This window comes from Ranitomeya variabilis, chromosome 4 (genome assembly GCF_051348905.1).
Source record: "Ranitomeya variabilis isolate aRanVar5 chromosome 4, aRanVar5.hap1, whole genome shotgun sequence".
In the NCBI taxonomy this organism is placed as follows: Eukaryota; Metazoa; Chordata; class Amphibia; order Anura; family Dendrobatidae; genus Ranitomeya; species Ranitomeya variabilis.
In genome coordinates, this window is record NC_135235.1 from 17,201,772 (window position 1) to 17,216,441 (window position 14,670).

The following is a 14,670-nucleotide window of genomic DNA, read 5'->3' on the forward strand; positions in this document are numbered from 1 at the left end:
CAGTCTGGAAAGACGCGCCACATGTCCGGCTCCTCGGGTGAGCTATGGGCGTCTGTGGATGCTGTAACATCTGGACGCTGTGGATGTACGCAGCGTCCAACCCACAGTGTTTACTGACCGTGGGAACGTACCCTAACAACAGGTTTTTTCCTGTGAAAAATGTGAGGGAAAAAAAGCAGCGTGTGAACGAGCAGTGTAATACCCCCGGCTTCTTCCTGGAGCGGCTCCGTCGTGTGCTCAGGTCAACGCGCGTCCACACGTTCTTCTGTCACCGCGGGGTCACGTGTGCTCACGTCTGCGCAGCCGCCACATTGAGACCAGCACGCGTCACCATGTCAACCGCTCTCCATACCACGTGACGCTGGCAGCGCGACCTCACGTCCTGTGTCTTCTCGCGCGAACTCAAAATCTCGCGAGAAGAAGCCGCGGTGAAAGGAGCGGAGACGGTGAGTGACGCCGGGAGCGGAGGGCCGGGACTGCTGGCGGGGAGCGGCCGAGGGAGAGGGCGCTGATGTGGCCGGAGGTGGAGGAGAGGCGTCCAGGGCAAGTAGGACGGTGCCGGCTCCTCCGCGGAAACTTCCGCCCCCTCCCCCGGTCCAGGCCTGAGGCCGCCACAATAGTGTTTCCGTGTAATTGTGCTCCCCACTCGTGTATAATGCACGGAGCACGTGTCTGCCCGTCCACAACATCGCCATAAAGACAAATCAGCACAAGGGTCTCTGCCCCCCACATTACCCCTCAGGAGAGGTGTGTGCGACCCCCATTACCCCTCAGGAGAGGTGTGTGCGCCCCCACATTACCCCTCAGGATAGAAGTGTGCGCCCCCCACATTACCCCTCAGGAGAGGTGTGTGCGCCCCCCACATTACCCCTCGGGATAGAAGTGTGCACCCCCCACATTACCCCTCAGGAGAGGTGTGTGCGCCCCCACATTACCCCTCGGGATAGAAGTGTGCACCCCCCACATTACCCCTCAGGAGAGGTGTGTGCGCCCCCCACATTACCCCTCGGGATAGAAGTGTGCGCCCCCCACATTACCCCTCAGGAGAGGTGTGTGCGCCCCCACATTACCCCTCGGGATAGAAGTGTGCACCCCCCACATTACCCCTCAGGAGAGGTGTGTGCGCCCCCCACATTACCCCTCAGGAGAGGTGTGTGCGCCCCCCACATTACCCCTCGGGAGAGGTGTGTGCGCCCCCCACATTACCCCTGAGGAGAGGTGTGTGCGCCCCCCACATTACCCCTGAGGAGAGGTGTGTGCGCCCCCCACATTACCCCTCGGGAGAGGTGTGTGCGCCCCCTACATTACCCCTCGGGAGAGGTGTGTGCGCCCCCCACATTACCCCTCAGGAGAGGTGTGTGCGCCCCCCACATTACCCCTCAGGAGAGGTGTGTGCGCCCCCCACATTACCCCTCGGGAGAGGTGTGTGCGCCCCCCACATTACCCCTCAGGATAGAAGTGTGCACCCCCCACATTACCCCTCGGGAGAGGTGTGTGCGCCCCCCACATTACCCCTCGGGAGAGGTGTGTGCCCCCCCCAAATTACCCCTCGGGAGAGGTGTGTGCGCCCCCCACATTACCCCTCGGGAGAGGTGTGTGCGCCCCCCACATTACCCCTCGGGAGAGGTGTGTGCGCCCCCCACATTACCCCTCGGGAGAGGTGTGTGCGCCCCCCACATTACCCCTCGGGAGAGGTGTGTGCGCCCCCCACATTACCCCTCAGGAGAGGTGTGTGCGCCCCCCACATTACCCCTCGGGAGAGGTGTGCGCCCCCCACATTACCCCTCGGGAGAGGTGTGTGCGCCCCCACATTACCCCTCAGGATAGAAGTGTGCACCCCTCACATTACCCCTCGGGAGAGGTGTGTGCGCCCCCCACATTACCCCTCGGGAGAGATGTGTGCGCCCCCCCACATTACCCCTCGGGAGAGGTGTGTGCGCCCCCCACATTACCCCTCGGGAGAGGTGTGTGCGCCCCCACATTACCCCTCAGGATAGAAGTGTGCACCCCCCACATTACCCCTCGGGAGAGGTGTGTGCGCCCCCCACATTACCCCTCGGGAGAGGTGTGTGCGCCCCCCACATTACCCCTCGGGAGAGGTGTGTGCGCCCCCCACATTACCCCTCGGGAGAGGTGTGTGCGCCCCCCACATTACCCCTCGGGAGAGGTGTGTGCGCCCCCCACATTACCCCTCGGGAGAGGTGTGTGCGCCCCCCACATTACCCCTCGGGAGAGGTGTGTGCGCCCCCCACATTACCCCTCGGGAGAGGTGTGTGCGCCCCCCACATTACCCCTCGGGAGAAGTGTGTGCGCCCCCCACATTACCCCTCGGGAGAGGTGTGTGCGCCCCCCACATTACCCCTCGGGAGAGGTGTGTGCGCCCCCCACATTACCCCTCGGGAGAGGTGTGTGCGCCCCCCACATTACCCCTCGGGAGAGGTGTGTGCGCCCCCCACATTACCCCTCGGGAGAGGTGTGTGCGCCCCCTACATTACCCCTCGGGAGAGGTGTGTGCGCCCCCTACATTACCCCTCGGGAGAGGTGTGTGCCCCCTACATTACCCCTCGGGAGAGGTGTGTGTGCCCCCTACATTACCCCTCGGGAGAGGTGTGTGCGCCCCCCACATTACCCCTCGGGAGAGGTGTGTGCGCCCCCCACATTACCCCTCAGGAGAGGTGTGTGCGCCCCCCACATTACCCCTCGGGAGAGGTGTGTGCGCCCCCCACATTACCCCTCGGGAGAGGTGTGTGCGCCCCCACATTACCCCTCAGGATAGAAGTGTGCACCCCCCACATTACCCCTCGGGAGAGGTGTGTGCGCCCCCCACATTACCCCTCGGGAGAGATGTGTGCGCCCCCCCACATTACCCCTCGGGAGAGGTGTGTGCGCCCCCCACATTACCCCTCGGGAGAGGTGTGTGCGCCCCCACATTACCCCTCAGGATAGAAGTGTGCACCCCCCACATTACCCCTCGGGAGAGGTGTGTGCGCCCCCCACATTACCCCTCGGGAGAGGTGTGTGCGCCCCCCACATTACCCCTCGGGAGAGGTGTGTGCGCCCCCCACATTACCCCTCGGGAGAGGTGTGTGCGCCCCCCACATTACCCCTCGGGAGAGGTGTGTGCGCCCCCCACATTACCCCTCGGGAGAGGTGTGTGCGCCCCCCACATTACCCCTTGGGAGAGGTGTGTGCGCCCCCCACATTACCCCTCGGGAGAGGTGTGTGCGCCCCCCACATTACCCCTCGGGAGAAGTGTGTGCGCCCCCCACATTACCCCTCGGGAGAGGTGTGTGCGCCCCCCACATTACCCCTCGGGAGAGGTGTGTGCGCCCCCCACATTACCCCTCGGGAGAGGTGTGTGCGCCCCCCACATTACCCCTCGGGAGAGGTGTGTGCGCCCCCCACATTACCCCTCGGGAGAGGTGTGTGCGCCCCCCACATTACCCCTCGGGAGAGGTGTGTGCGTCCCCCACATTACCCCTCGGGAGAGGTGTGTGCGCCCCCCACATTACCCCTCGGGAGAGGTGTGTGCGCCCCCTACATTACCCCTCGGGAGAGGTGTGTGCGCCCCCTACATTACCCCTCGGGAGAGGTGTGTGCCCCCTACATTACCCCTCGGGAGAGGTGTGTGTGCCCCCTACATTACCCCTCGGGAGAGGTGTGTGCGCCCCCCACATTACCCCTCGGGAGAGGTGTGTGCGCCCCCCACATTACCCCTCGGGAGAGGTGTGTGCGCCCCCCACATTACCCCTCGGGAGAGGTGTGTGCGCAACCCCCCCTATATTACCCCTCGGGAGAAGTGTGTGCGACCCCCCCACATTACCCCTCGGGAGAGGTGTGTGTGCCCCCTACATTACCCCTCGGGAGAGGTGTGCCCCCCACATTCCTTTTCTTTCTTTTTTTTTCTTCCCCTTGTGTTGGTATAAAGCTAGGGATAGATACAATGCTGCACAATAACAACACTGTGATTATTAGTTACCGTGGAGACACATTGGCCTGCAGGGGAGCTGGTGAAATAAAGCAGTTGATGTAATGTAGCTGCGGCTCAGTGATGTGATGACTCCCGGACTGTCCTGACTTCTATTGCAGATGGCAGAGGAACTTGCAAAGCAGCTTGCAGGCTATAAAGCTCAATTGCAGCAGGTGGAGTCTGCGTTATCTGCCAATGGAGAGAATGAAGATTTACTGAAGCTGAAGAAGGATTTACAGGTGAGATGAGTAATGGGAGGACAGGACGTGCACATGTGCGACCGACCGCTGATTCCTGCCACTGACACCATCGACTGTGGGAGTGCGGAAGGTCAGGGAGGCACAACCCAGGGTGGCGTCATCCCCTCTAGGGAGGTGCAATGTATTCTGCGAGGAATGGTGGAATAGGGTTGGAGTTAGAATTTGGGGGGGGGTTCTACCATTTAGGTACATCAGGGGGTCTCCAAACACGACATCATTCATTCCAGCCAATTTTGTGTTCAAAAAGTCAAACGGTGCTCCCTCCCTTCTGAGCTCTGCTATGCGCCCAATCAGTGGTTTTCCCCCACATACGGGGGTATCGGCGTACTCAGTAGAAATTGCACAACAAATTTTGTAGGCCATTTTCTCCTGATACCCTTGTGAAGATTAAAAATGTGATTGAATGTGATTTTGAGCACCTTGAGTGGTGCAGTTTTTAGAAAGGTGTCACTTTTGGGTATTTTCTGTTACAGTTGTCACTTCAAATGTAAGGTGGTCCCTAAAAAAAAAAAAAAAAAAAAAAATGGTTTTGCAAATTTTGTTGGAAAAATGAGAAATCGTTGGTCAACTTTTAACCCTTATAATTTCCTGACAAAAAAAATTTGTTTCCAAAATTGTGCTGATGTAAAGTTGACACGTGGGACTCTCTGATTTAAGGGCACAAAAATTAAGTTTGAAAATTGCTAAATTTTCAACATTTTGGCCAAATTTCCATTTTTTTCATAAATAAATGCAAGTCGTATCGAAGAAATTTTACCACTTACATGAAGTACAATGTCATGAGAAATCATTTTCAGAATCAGTGGAATCCATTGAAGCGTTCCAGATTTCTAACTTCAGAAAGTGACAGTGGTCAGAATTGTAAAACTTGGCTGGTCATTAAAGGGCCACTGTCACCCCCTCCAGCCGTTATAAACTAAAAGAGCCACCTTGTGCAGCAGTAATGCTGCAGTCTAACAAGGTGGCTCTTTTAGTTTTTGATTCCGTTATTCCCTCAATAAAGCGTTTTAAAATTTGCCCTAACAACCTGTCCTTAGACCTGGAGGCGGTCCAAAGCCTCCTCTGTGAATCTCCCAACGGCCGTCACTCTTCTCTTCTGGGGATGTGGTCGCCGCCCCCTTCGCGCTGTTTCTTCTTAAATCCGGCGCCTGCGCTGTGCGTGCCTGCCTGTGACAGGCGCAGTCTTCATTGTCAGTCACAGCTCAGACGCAGGGTGCCTGACTGCGCCTGTGCCGGCCGTGCGGCCACCCTGTTGCTGAATCCCCGCCCCGCACTGTGTTATTCATTATGCACAGTGCGGGGCTGGGGTTCCTGGGCATGCGCACTGCGCTGTTCAGACGCTCCCCCAGCTCAGACGCTCCCCCGCTTTCCAGCGTTATTTGCGGCTGCTTCATTCCAAACGCTGGCAATGAAACCTGTATATTACGGCAACGCTGGAAGGCGGGGGAGCTGGGGGAGCGCCTGAACAGCGCAGTGCACATGCCCAGGAACCCCAGCCCCGCACTGTGCATAATGAATAACACAGTGCGGGGCGGGGATTCAGCAACAGGGTGGCCGCACTGCCCGCACAGGCGCAGTCAGGCACCCTGCGTCTGACCTATGACGGACAATGAAGACTGCGCCTGTCACAGGCAGGCACGCACAGCGCAGGCGCCTGAGTTAAGAAGAAACAGCGCGAAGGGGGCGGCGACCACATCCCCAGAAGAGAAGAGTGACGGCCGTTGGGAGATTCACAGAGGAAGCTTCGGACCGCCTCCAGGTCTAAGGACAGGTTATTTTGTACAAATTTTAAAACGCTTTATTGAGGGAATAACTGAATAAAAAACTAAAAGAGCCACCTTGTTAGACTGCAGCATTACTGCTGCACAAGGTGGCTCTTTTAGTTTATAATGGCTGGAGGGGGTGACAGTGGCCTTTTAAGTACCAAATTGGCTCTGTCACTAAGGGGTTAATATACCTGTTTGTTGTTTACTTTTCAATATGAAAGCTCGGATCACATGGGCCCCACGCGACTAAGGCTTCTTTTTACACTTGCCGTGTTTTTTGCGGGCCGAATTGCCGTAATTTTCACGGTCTGCCGCAAAAACTGGCCTCAAAAAAATCTCGGTTTTTCTGGTTTGGAATATGTCCATCTCGTGTCTCTACAGGCCTTTGAAGTGATAAACAGGAATTACATGGGAGTGTCCTAGTAAAAATACGGCGTTCCGCAGTTACGGTCTTCACGGTGTACCGCAAAATCAACACACTGGGCAAGCTTCCGTTGTTTTTGCGGCCCCATTGATTTCACTGGGGCCGTGTCCGTTAGCCGTGAAAAATATCGAGCAGGTAGCCTACGGTACGGCGCGCCGACGAATTTTTACAGCCCGTTTTTGTAGCCCCATAGAAATCTATTGTGGCCTCAAAAACACGACAAGTGTAAAAGAAGCCTAATAGTGTAAGTACGTTGGCGCGACTAACTGAGGTTACGTGACGGCACGTCCCAGCACTTCTCTCTAACAGCAGATGGTACAGGCCCCTGTAGCTTTTAGCGCCTTATGCACGGCTCCACATTGCACCCTGGTGTGAGATGTCTGTCTGCTGTGATGGGCCGGCAGTGTCCTTCCTTGCGTCAGATGGAAGCGCACGTTGTATACCGTGTGCGCCGTACGCCTAGGGCTGGTTGCATCCACCACAAAGCTGCTCTTACTGTAAGTTGCAAAAGAAAGCTGCTGGTCAGCGGACGTGCTCCCCGGCTTGCGTTCCTTGTCTGTGGCAGCCATGTCCTTCTCTGACTGTGCCGACTGCATTGTGCGCTCATCTACTAGGTCTATATTTCCTGTCGGTGGTCCTGTATAAAATCTGCCGGTCTTGTAGTGTGCACATGTAAGAATGGAGGAATACTGCAGAACTGCACACAATATTCCCTCTTTATTTTTCCTTTTCAGGAAGTCATCGAGTTGACCAAAGATCTCCTGTCATCCCAACCTTCAGAAGCCCCAGATAGCTCTGATGACATCACATCGGCCAGCGACAGCCTCACCTGGAAGGTGGGGGACAGATGTATGTCCGTGTGGACAGAGGATGGACAGTAAGTGACCGGCGAGAACTTGTTTACATTTACCATGTGATGGTAAGGGGGGCTATGGACCCCAAGATACTACACTGCCTAAATGCTAAAACCAGGAGGGATATGTGCCGTCTGTAGACATGAAGTTTTCACATTACGCCCTCCACAAAGACTGCAGCTACTGCGAAATGTGGTCAGGCCAGAAAGCCTTATCGAGGGGGACCTACATATTTTATAAATGTGTGTTTTTGTAAATGTTTTTACTGAACACAAAAATGTTGGTAGATTTGCAGCTAATTGCTTGGTCGTGGCGGCCATATTCCACTGCAGATTATAACCTCCTATGCCGATGTGCTCGCACCACGTCGGCTCAGTGCACCAACAGATTGTGTCCAGACTGATTGCGCTGTGTGATGTTAGCATCGTGCTGTGATACAAGCCATTACTCACACGCTTACAGCCCTGATCTCTTTACAGATGGTACGAGGCCGAGATCGAGGAGATAGACGAAGAGAATGGGACGGCAGCCATTACTTTCCTCGGTTACGGAAATGCAGAAGTGACTTCTCTGCTGAACCTGAAGCCCTTAGAGGAAGGCAGAAAAGCGAAGGAAGACAGCGGCAGCCTACCGATGTCTAAGTGGGTACCTCTCCACATCCCTCACCTCGTCAATGCCTAGTATGTCCATTCGGAGGGTGCACAGCTGCTCTGTACCTTACCTTATGTTCTCCTCCCTCCAGAAAAGAAATGATCGCCCAGCAGAGAGAATATAAAAAGAAGAAAGCATTGAAGAAGGCTCAGAGAGTAAAGGAGTTGGAGCAGGAACGAGAGGATCAAAAAGTGAAATGGCAGCAATTCAATAACAAGGCCTATTCTAAGAACAAGAAAGGACAGGTAAAGCGTTGTGCTCAGCCGCTACACATTCAATGGAGCCATGCAATGCCGCTAGATCTAGTAACTACTGGCTTTCTGAACCCCCCCCCAGCCGGTCTGATTATTAATGATCTCTAAATGATAGGTCATAAGTATCATGACTGGGCAACCCCTTTAAAACAAAACAATCATCAGAAAATGACCTTTTGCTTAAGAGGGGATTTTCTAAGGGAATGAAAAACAAAAATTAAAAAACATTATAATTTTATATTTTTTTCCATATCACTATATTTTAAACCAAAATTAGTAATCTTGCGGATTTCACCCTGGCCACAATAGGTGATGTCACGGCTCGCCTCCTCCTCCTGTACAATGACTAATAACACCTCTATATACAGTAGATAACACAGGATCCACCATTCACAATAAAAGATGTCACCGCTCTCCTCCTCCTGTGCAATGACTGATAACACCTCTACATACAGTAGATAACACAGGATCCACCATTCACAATAGATGATGTCACAGCTCACCTCCTCCTCCTCCTGTGCAATGACTGATAACACCTCTATATACAGTAGATAACACAGGATCCATCATTCACAATAGGTGATGTCACAGCTCACTTCCTCCTCCTGTACAATGACTGATAACACCTCTACATACAGTAGATAACACAGGATCCACCATTCACAATAGATGATGTCACAGCTCACCTCCTCCTCCTGTACAATGACTGATAACACCTCTATATACAGTAGATAACACAGGATCCACCATACACAATAGGTGATGTCACAGCTCACCTCCTCCTCCTGTACAATGACTGATAACACCTCTATATACAGTAGATAACACAGGATCCACCATTCACAATAGGTGATGTCACAGCTCACCTCCTCCTCCTGTACAATGACTGATAGCACCTCTATATACAGCTGATAACACAGGATCCATCATTCACAATAGGTGATGTCACAGCTCACCTCCTCCTCCTGTGCAATGACTGATAACACCTCTATATACAGTAGATAACACAGGATCCACCATTCACAATAGGTGATGTCACAGCTTACCTCCTCCTCCTGTACAATGACTGATAACACCTCTACATACAGTAGATAACACAGGATCCACCATTCACAATAGATGATGTCACAGCTCACCTCCTCCTCCTGTACAATGACTGATAGCACCTCTATATACAGCTGATAACACAGGATCCACCATTCACAATAGGTGATGTCACAGCTTACCTCCTCCTCCTGTACAATGACTGATAACACCTCTACATACAGTAGATAACACAGGATCCACCATTCACAATAGATGATATCACAGCTCACCTCCTAGTTTGCACACGCACTTCAGATCTTTATTACAAATGTTAGGGTCGGGATCTGACCCATGTGGTTAACGTACAAGTGTTATTTCCCTAAATAAAAGGCGGTATGTGTGTAAAAAAAAAAAAGAAAAGCCAAAGTAGCCAGTGTGAAAACTGCAAGATTTCCAATATAATAGAGACTATAGTTTAGGGGAAAAAAATGTACATTTAACTCAGAATCCTGATTTTAAACAAGTTATTTTCTGATGAGCATTTTCCCTTTTAAAATGTTTTTTTTTCCCCAGTAGCATGCTGTATAAAATGGTGGACACACTCTGGGCCACTCGTCCCGCAGCCAGGTCGCTGCATAGTGATAACTCTGATTACTGCAGGATAGTCTATAGAAATGTCTGACTCCTTGCTTGTCTGGACAGAAGTGGAGCCTCTGCCGTACTCGACAAAGATGAAGACTGAGCCAGCAAGTGTTGTATCTCCACACTGCTCTGGACTGCATTGCATAATTATTTGCAGGGAAATAAGTGGTGGTCAATGTGTGGCTGCCAGAGGGAGAAGGAGACTGAGTGGCAGCTGTGTACAAATCTTCTGTAAGTTCCTCAGAGGGGGAAGCAGACTGATTGAGGAAAATTGCTAGGGTTACACTTCCAGCTGCTAAAGGACAAAGCTGTCAAACTGGTGACGTGGCGCATAGAGGGAGGAAAGGCGCACACAGAGCGAGCCTGGAAGGCAATATAGGAAATACTGGCAGAAAACAGAAATGCGACCCCGTCCACCCAACATCCATTAGGAACACAGGTTATCCAGGGTCCTGAGGGCTAAACAATGAAGGATAAAAAGATGTAAAAGGGAAGATTTTGGAGGGGTCAACGCAGAACAAAGTAATTTAACAATTTTTATAATCTTATGTGAGCTTAGTTTTGGGATTACCTTTCAACTTATCTGCACAATGTTGTATATTTGATGCAACACTTCATTTTTATTTTTTTTACTTACTGTATAAAATTTGTCTGCAGTTTTATTGATTCAGAAAAGCTTCCAATAGTCCGGAGCGTCTACTAATCTGTTATAAAACTCTCTTTATAGAGTAGCTGCATTCTGTGGGCTGTCGTGACCTAAGCTCTGGTATTGGTCCTCTTCCCCCCTTGTATACAGTGTAATAGCTGCGTACATCATGTCCCCGCGGTGGAGTTGTGAATGTCAGGGTGAATCCCTCGGGGATTGAAATGTGCGCTCACCATTTGTTCTGCTAATGGATCTGGTTCCTTCGTCTGCTGACGGCCGACACTGACTCACATCCGGTGACTGGACCGGGGGGTTACATCCCTCCTGTACAATCCATATCTGCAGCCGCTTCACAACTTGTAGTAAATTACTTTTATACACTTTAGTTGCAGCTGATGGCGACCTGTTGTCAAATCTGTTTTCAGCAGTCTTCTCCTTGTCATTAAAGGCAGGATAATAAAAAACAATAATATTTATATATCCTGATCCATCATGCACTTATTTGTGATGTCCTAGCTCACCTCCTCCCGCTCCCTGCACAGGTCACAGTATACCTCCTCCCCATCCATACACAATGACCTCTGCACAGGTTAGAGCATGGCCTCAACACTCACAAACCAGACATTAGGGGATGTCATAGCTCACCTCCTCCCATCCCTACATAGGTCATGGTGTGCTTCCTCCCCTTCCCTGCTCACTACTCTTTGCCATAAAGCCAATAGGTGACAATCACAGTATACCTCCACCTCTTCTCTACACAGATTATATGGCATGCCCCAAACACTCTCCCACGCAAGGCAGTAGGGGATGTCATAGCTCCCCTCCTCCCCTTCTTCTACACATACCAAAGAGCATGCTCACAGCGCTCTGCCATACAAGATACTAGGTGACGGTCACAGCTCCCCTCCTCCCCTCTCTTTTGTCCTGGCCATAGAGCATGCTCAGAGCACTCTGCCATACATGATACTAGGTGACAGTCACAGCTTACCTCCTCCCCTCTGTCCTGGCCATAAAGCATGCTCACAGCACTCTGCCATACATGATACTAGGTGACAGTCACAGCTTACCTCCTCCCCTCTGTCCTGGCCATAGAGCATGCTCACAGCACTCTGCCATACATGATACTAGGTGACAGTCACAGCTCACCCCCTCCCCTCTCCTTTGTGCCTGACCATAGAGCATGCTCACAGCGCTCTGCCATACATGATACTATGTGACAGTCACAGCTCACCTCCTCCCCTCTCCTTTGTCCTGGCCATAGAGCATGCTCACAGCGCTCTGCCATACATGATACTAGGTGATGGTCACAGCTCACCTCCTCCTCTCTCCTTTGTCCTGACCATAGAGCATGCTCACAGCGCTCTGCCATACATGATACTAGGTGATGGTCACAGCTCACCTCCTCCTCTCTCCTTTGTCCTGACCATAGAGTATGCTCACAGCGCTCTGCCATACATGATACTAGGTGATGGTCACAGCTCACCTCCTCCTCTCTCCTTTGTCCTGACCATAGAGCATGCTCACAGCGCTCTGCCATACATGATACTAGGTGACAGTCACAGCTCACCCCCTCCCCTCTCCTTTGTGCCTGACCATAGAGCATGCTCACAGCGCTCTGCCATACATGATACTATGTGACAGTCACAGCTCACCCCCTCCCCTCTCCTTTGTGCCTGACCATAGAGCATGCTCACAGCGCTCTGCCATACATGATACTAGGTGATGGTCACAGCTCACCTCCTCCTCTCTCCTTTGTCCTGACCATAGAGTATGCTCACAGCGCTCTGCCATACATGATACTAGGTGATGGTCACAGCTCACCTCCTCCTCTCTCCTTTGTCCTGACCATAGAGCATGCTCACAGCGCTCTGCCATACATGATACTAGGTGACGGTCACAGCTCACCTTAGCACAGGCCACAGAGTATGTCGAGAAAGCCCTCCAGTAGGAGTCACTGAGTCCTCTCCAGACTACAGGCTCCCATGGTCCATGTGGCTGCTGGAAACCTCTACAGTAAGAAAATAAAAAGGGATTCGGAAAGAATATTTTAGCTTCAAGGTTCAAAAAAAAAAGGCTGTGTACCTTCCTGTTAGGGGCCACTTTCAGTGAATGTGTGGCCATACATTGTAGGTCAGGCAGCTGAATTTTGGGCACCCAGGACAGGAGGCAGGACGGTGACCTCGTGTGGTTTCTGATTGCCTGTAGCCGGCGGGACGGCTGTTGATCCCACCAGAAAGTCGGCCATTCTTCGCCTATCGGAGGCATCTGTGCGTCCTGAATAGACACTGTGACAAAGTTTAATGTCTTAAGGGTTGTACGTTTCTTTTCTAGGTGAAGAGAAGTATTTTCGCCTCCCCTGAAAGTGTCACCGGCAAGGTTGGAGTCGGCACGTGCGGCATCGCGGACAAACCAATGACACAGTATCAAGACACCTCCAAATACAACGTACGGCATCTGATGCCCCAATAATGCCCCGGACCCTTAGGCCAGCATCTTCCTTTTTATTGTTCTATTTTTCTAAAACTAAATTATTTGTTGTGGTCTGAGGAAAAGCGCGACTCTCCTTTCATTACTGGAGGCCTCTCCACCCCAGGTACCGGGCCGTCGACTTCTCGGTGTCTATGTGGAACCAGGTGAGGTTGAAGGGGCCATGCAGAGATGTGTATAAGGAGGACGAAGCCTCGGTCGTGCACCCGATCCAGAGGCTGCACCGGTGTAGACCTAGAAATAATGAGAATCTGTGATGGAATAATCGTGACCGCGATGACTAGAAACTTCCATGCAATCCGCACGGTGCTGCAGACCACGCAGCCGGCGACTTCGAGGGATTGTTTAGTCTTGTGTAAATCAAGTTTAGTGGGGTTAACCACATTCAGGGCCAATTTCTATGAAACCCTGTATTGTGCACAGTCATAAGCAATCGTGAGCTTTCCCATCACTTACCCCTGCTGTGCATTTTAGATTTGCAGGACCCTGGTCCAGGTGCTACGTCTGTATTCTGGGACCCCTGGACCAGAGCCCTGTGAACATCCTACTTTCTGCTGCCGGCATCCTCTCCACCTCTTGTGATCTGGAATTCCTGCACATGATGCCTCCAAATCAGAAGTCCCTGGTAGGGCATTCGCAAACTCTGGTCTGGGGGGTAAGCATTGACGATATTCATGATTGTTTTTCTGTGCCCAATTTTAGGGTTTTTTTTTTTTTTTATTTTTTTAAGAAATATTGGCCAGAAAGTGTCCAACCCCTTTAATAAATATATAATGAAATATTCTTCAATTTTGTTACATATTTTAGTTCAGTTTTGGTTCTGTAATTAGCCATTTTCATGGTCTCTGCTTGCTGTCAGTGAATGGTGCGTGTCACCGTTCAGACAGTGGGGTAGCCCTCGTGTCCTGTATATACGTCCTTGTATATATGTAGTGGAGTGTGCGGTCTCCACATACCCAAGGTCATCGGCCCGAACTTCTCTCTTGTAAATAGGACATTTGTACCTCTGTAACCTTGTACAGTTTCCAAAATGTTCGACAAAAAACCAGGACGCGGCAAACTCATCATCCGTTTAATCCCCCCTCACCCATCCGGCAACATGCAGCATTGATTTTTCACATCAAGTACGCAGCCTCCTCTCCCCTTGTATCAGCCGAACACTTCCTGAGACATGAAGGGGGCGCCACCGAGGCCACATCTGCAGCAACCACTTATTTAGCAGGTAAATGGTTTATTCTTCTGTGCTGGATGGTGACTTATTTTGTATAACAAGTGTGAATTTTGGTTTTGTATGTAACTTTTTACCAAAATAAAACGTTTCAAAACGATGGTTACCATCTATAAGTAATGTAATACAATACATAGTATAAGGGGAAGAGGAGGATGCAGCTGCAGGACTTAAGTCTCTGAAGGAGGGAGGGATGCAGCTGCAGGGCTTCATTCTTGAGAGGGGGGTATTCAGCTGCAGGGCTTCAGTATTTGGAGGAGGAGGAGATGCAGCTGCAGGGCTTCCGTCTCTGGAGGAGGGGAGGGGGTATGCAGCTGCAGAGCTTCTGTCTCTGGAGGGGGAGATGCAGCTGCAGGGCTTCAGTCTATTGAGGAGGAGGGGGATGCAGCTGCAGGGCTTCCGTGTATTGAGGAGGAAGGAGGGGTGCAGCTGCAAGGCTTCAGTCTGTTGAGGGGGATGCAG

At 51.8% G+C, this 14,670-nt stretch overlaps 1 protein-coding gene across 3 annotated transcripts; it reads left to right on the forward strand.

Annotated features, from left to right (window-relative positions):
- Positions 1–291: 291 nt before the first annotated feature.
- Positions 292–14,308, forward strand: SMNDC1 (survival motor neuron domain containing 1). 3 transcript variants are annotated; one of them, XM_077258053.1, is made up of 6 exons: positions 292–446; positions 4,090–4,209; positions 7,155–7,297; positions 7,754–7,915; positions 8,017–8,170; positions 12,825–14,308. In XM_077258053.1, the coding sequence occupies exons 2-6, from the start codon at positions 4,090–4,092 to the stop codon at positions 12,960–12,962; spliced, it is 717 nt and encodes a 238-aa protein (XP_077114168.1). In that variant the 5' UTR covers positions 292–446; the 3' UTR covers positions 12,963–14,308. The 3 variants fall into 3 exon arrangements, 2 of the variants coding, with proteins under 2 accessions (XP_077114168.1, XP_077114169.1); XR_013214406.1 differs by lacking the exon at positions 12,825–14,308 and adding an exon at positions 9,268–9,625 and having other exon boundaries at positions 312–446; positions 8,017–8,816; XM_077258054.1 differs by having other exon boundaries at positions 439–543.
- The last annotated feature ends 362 nt before the right edge of the window (positions 14,309–14,670 follow it).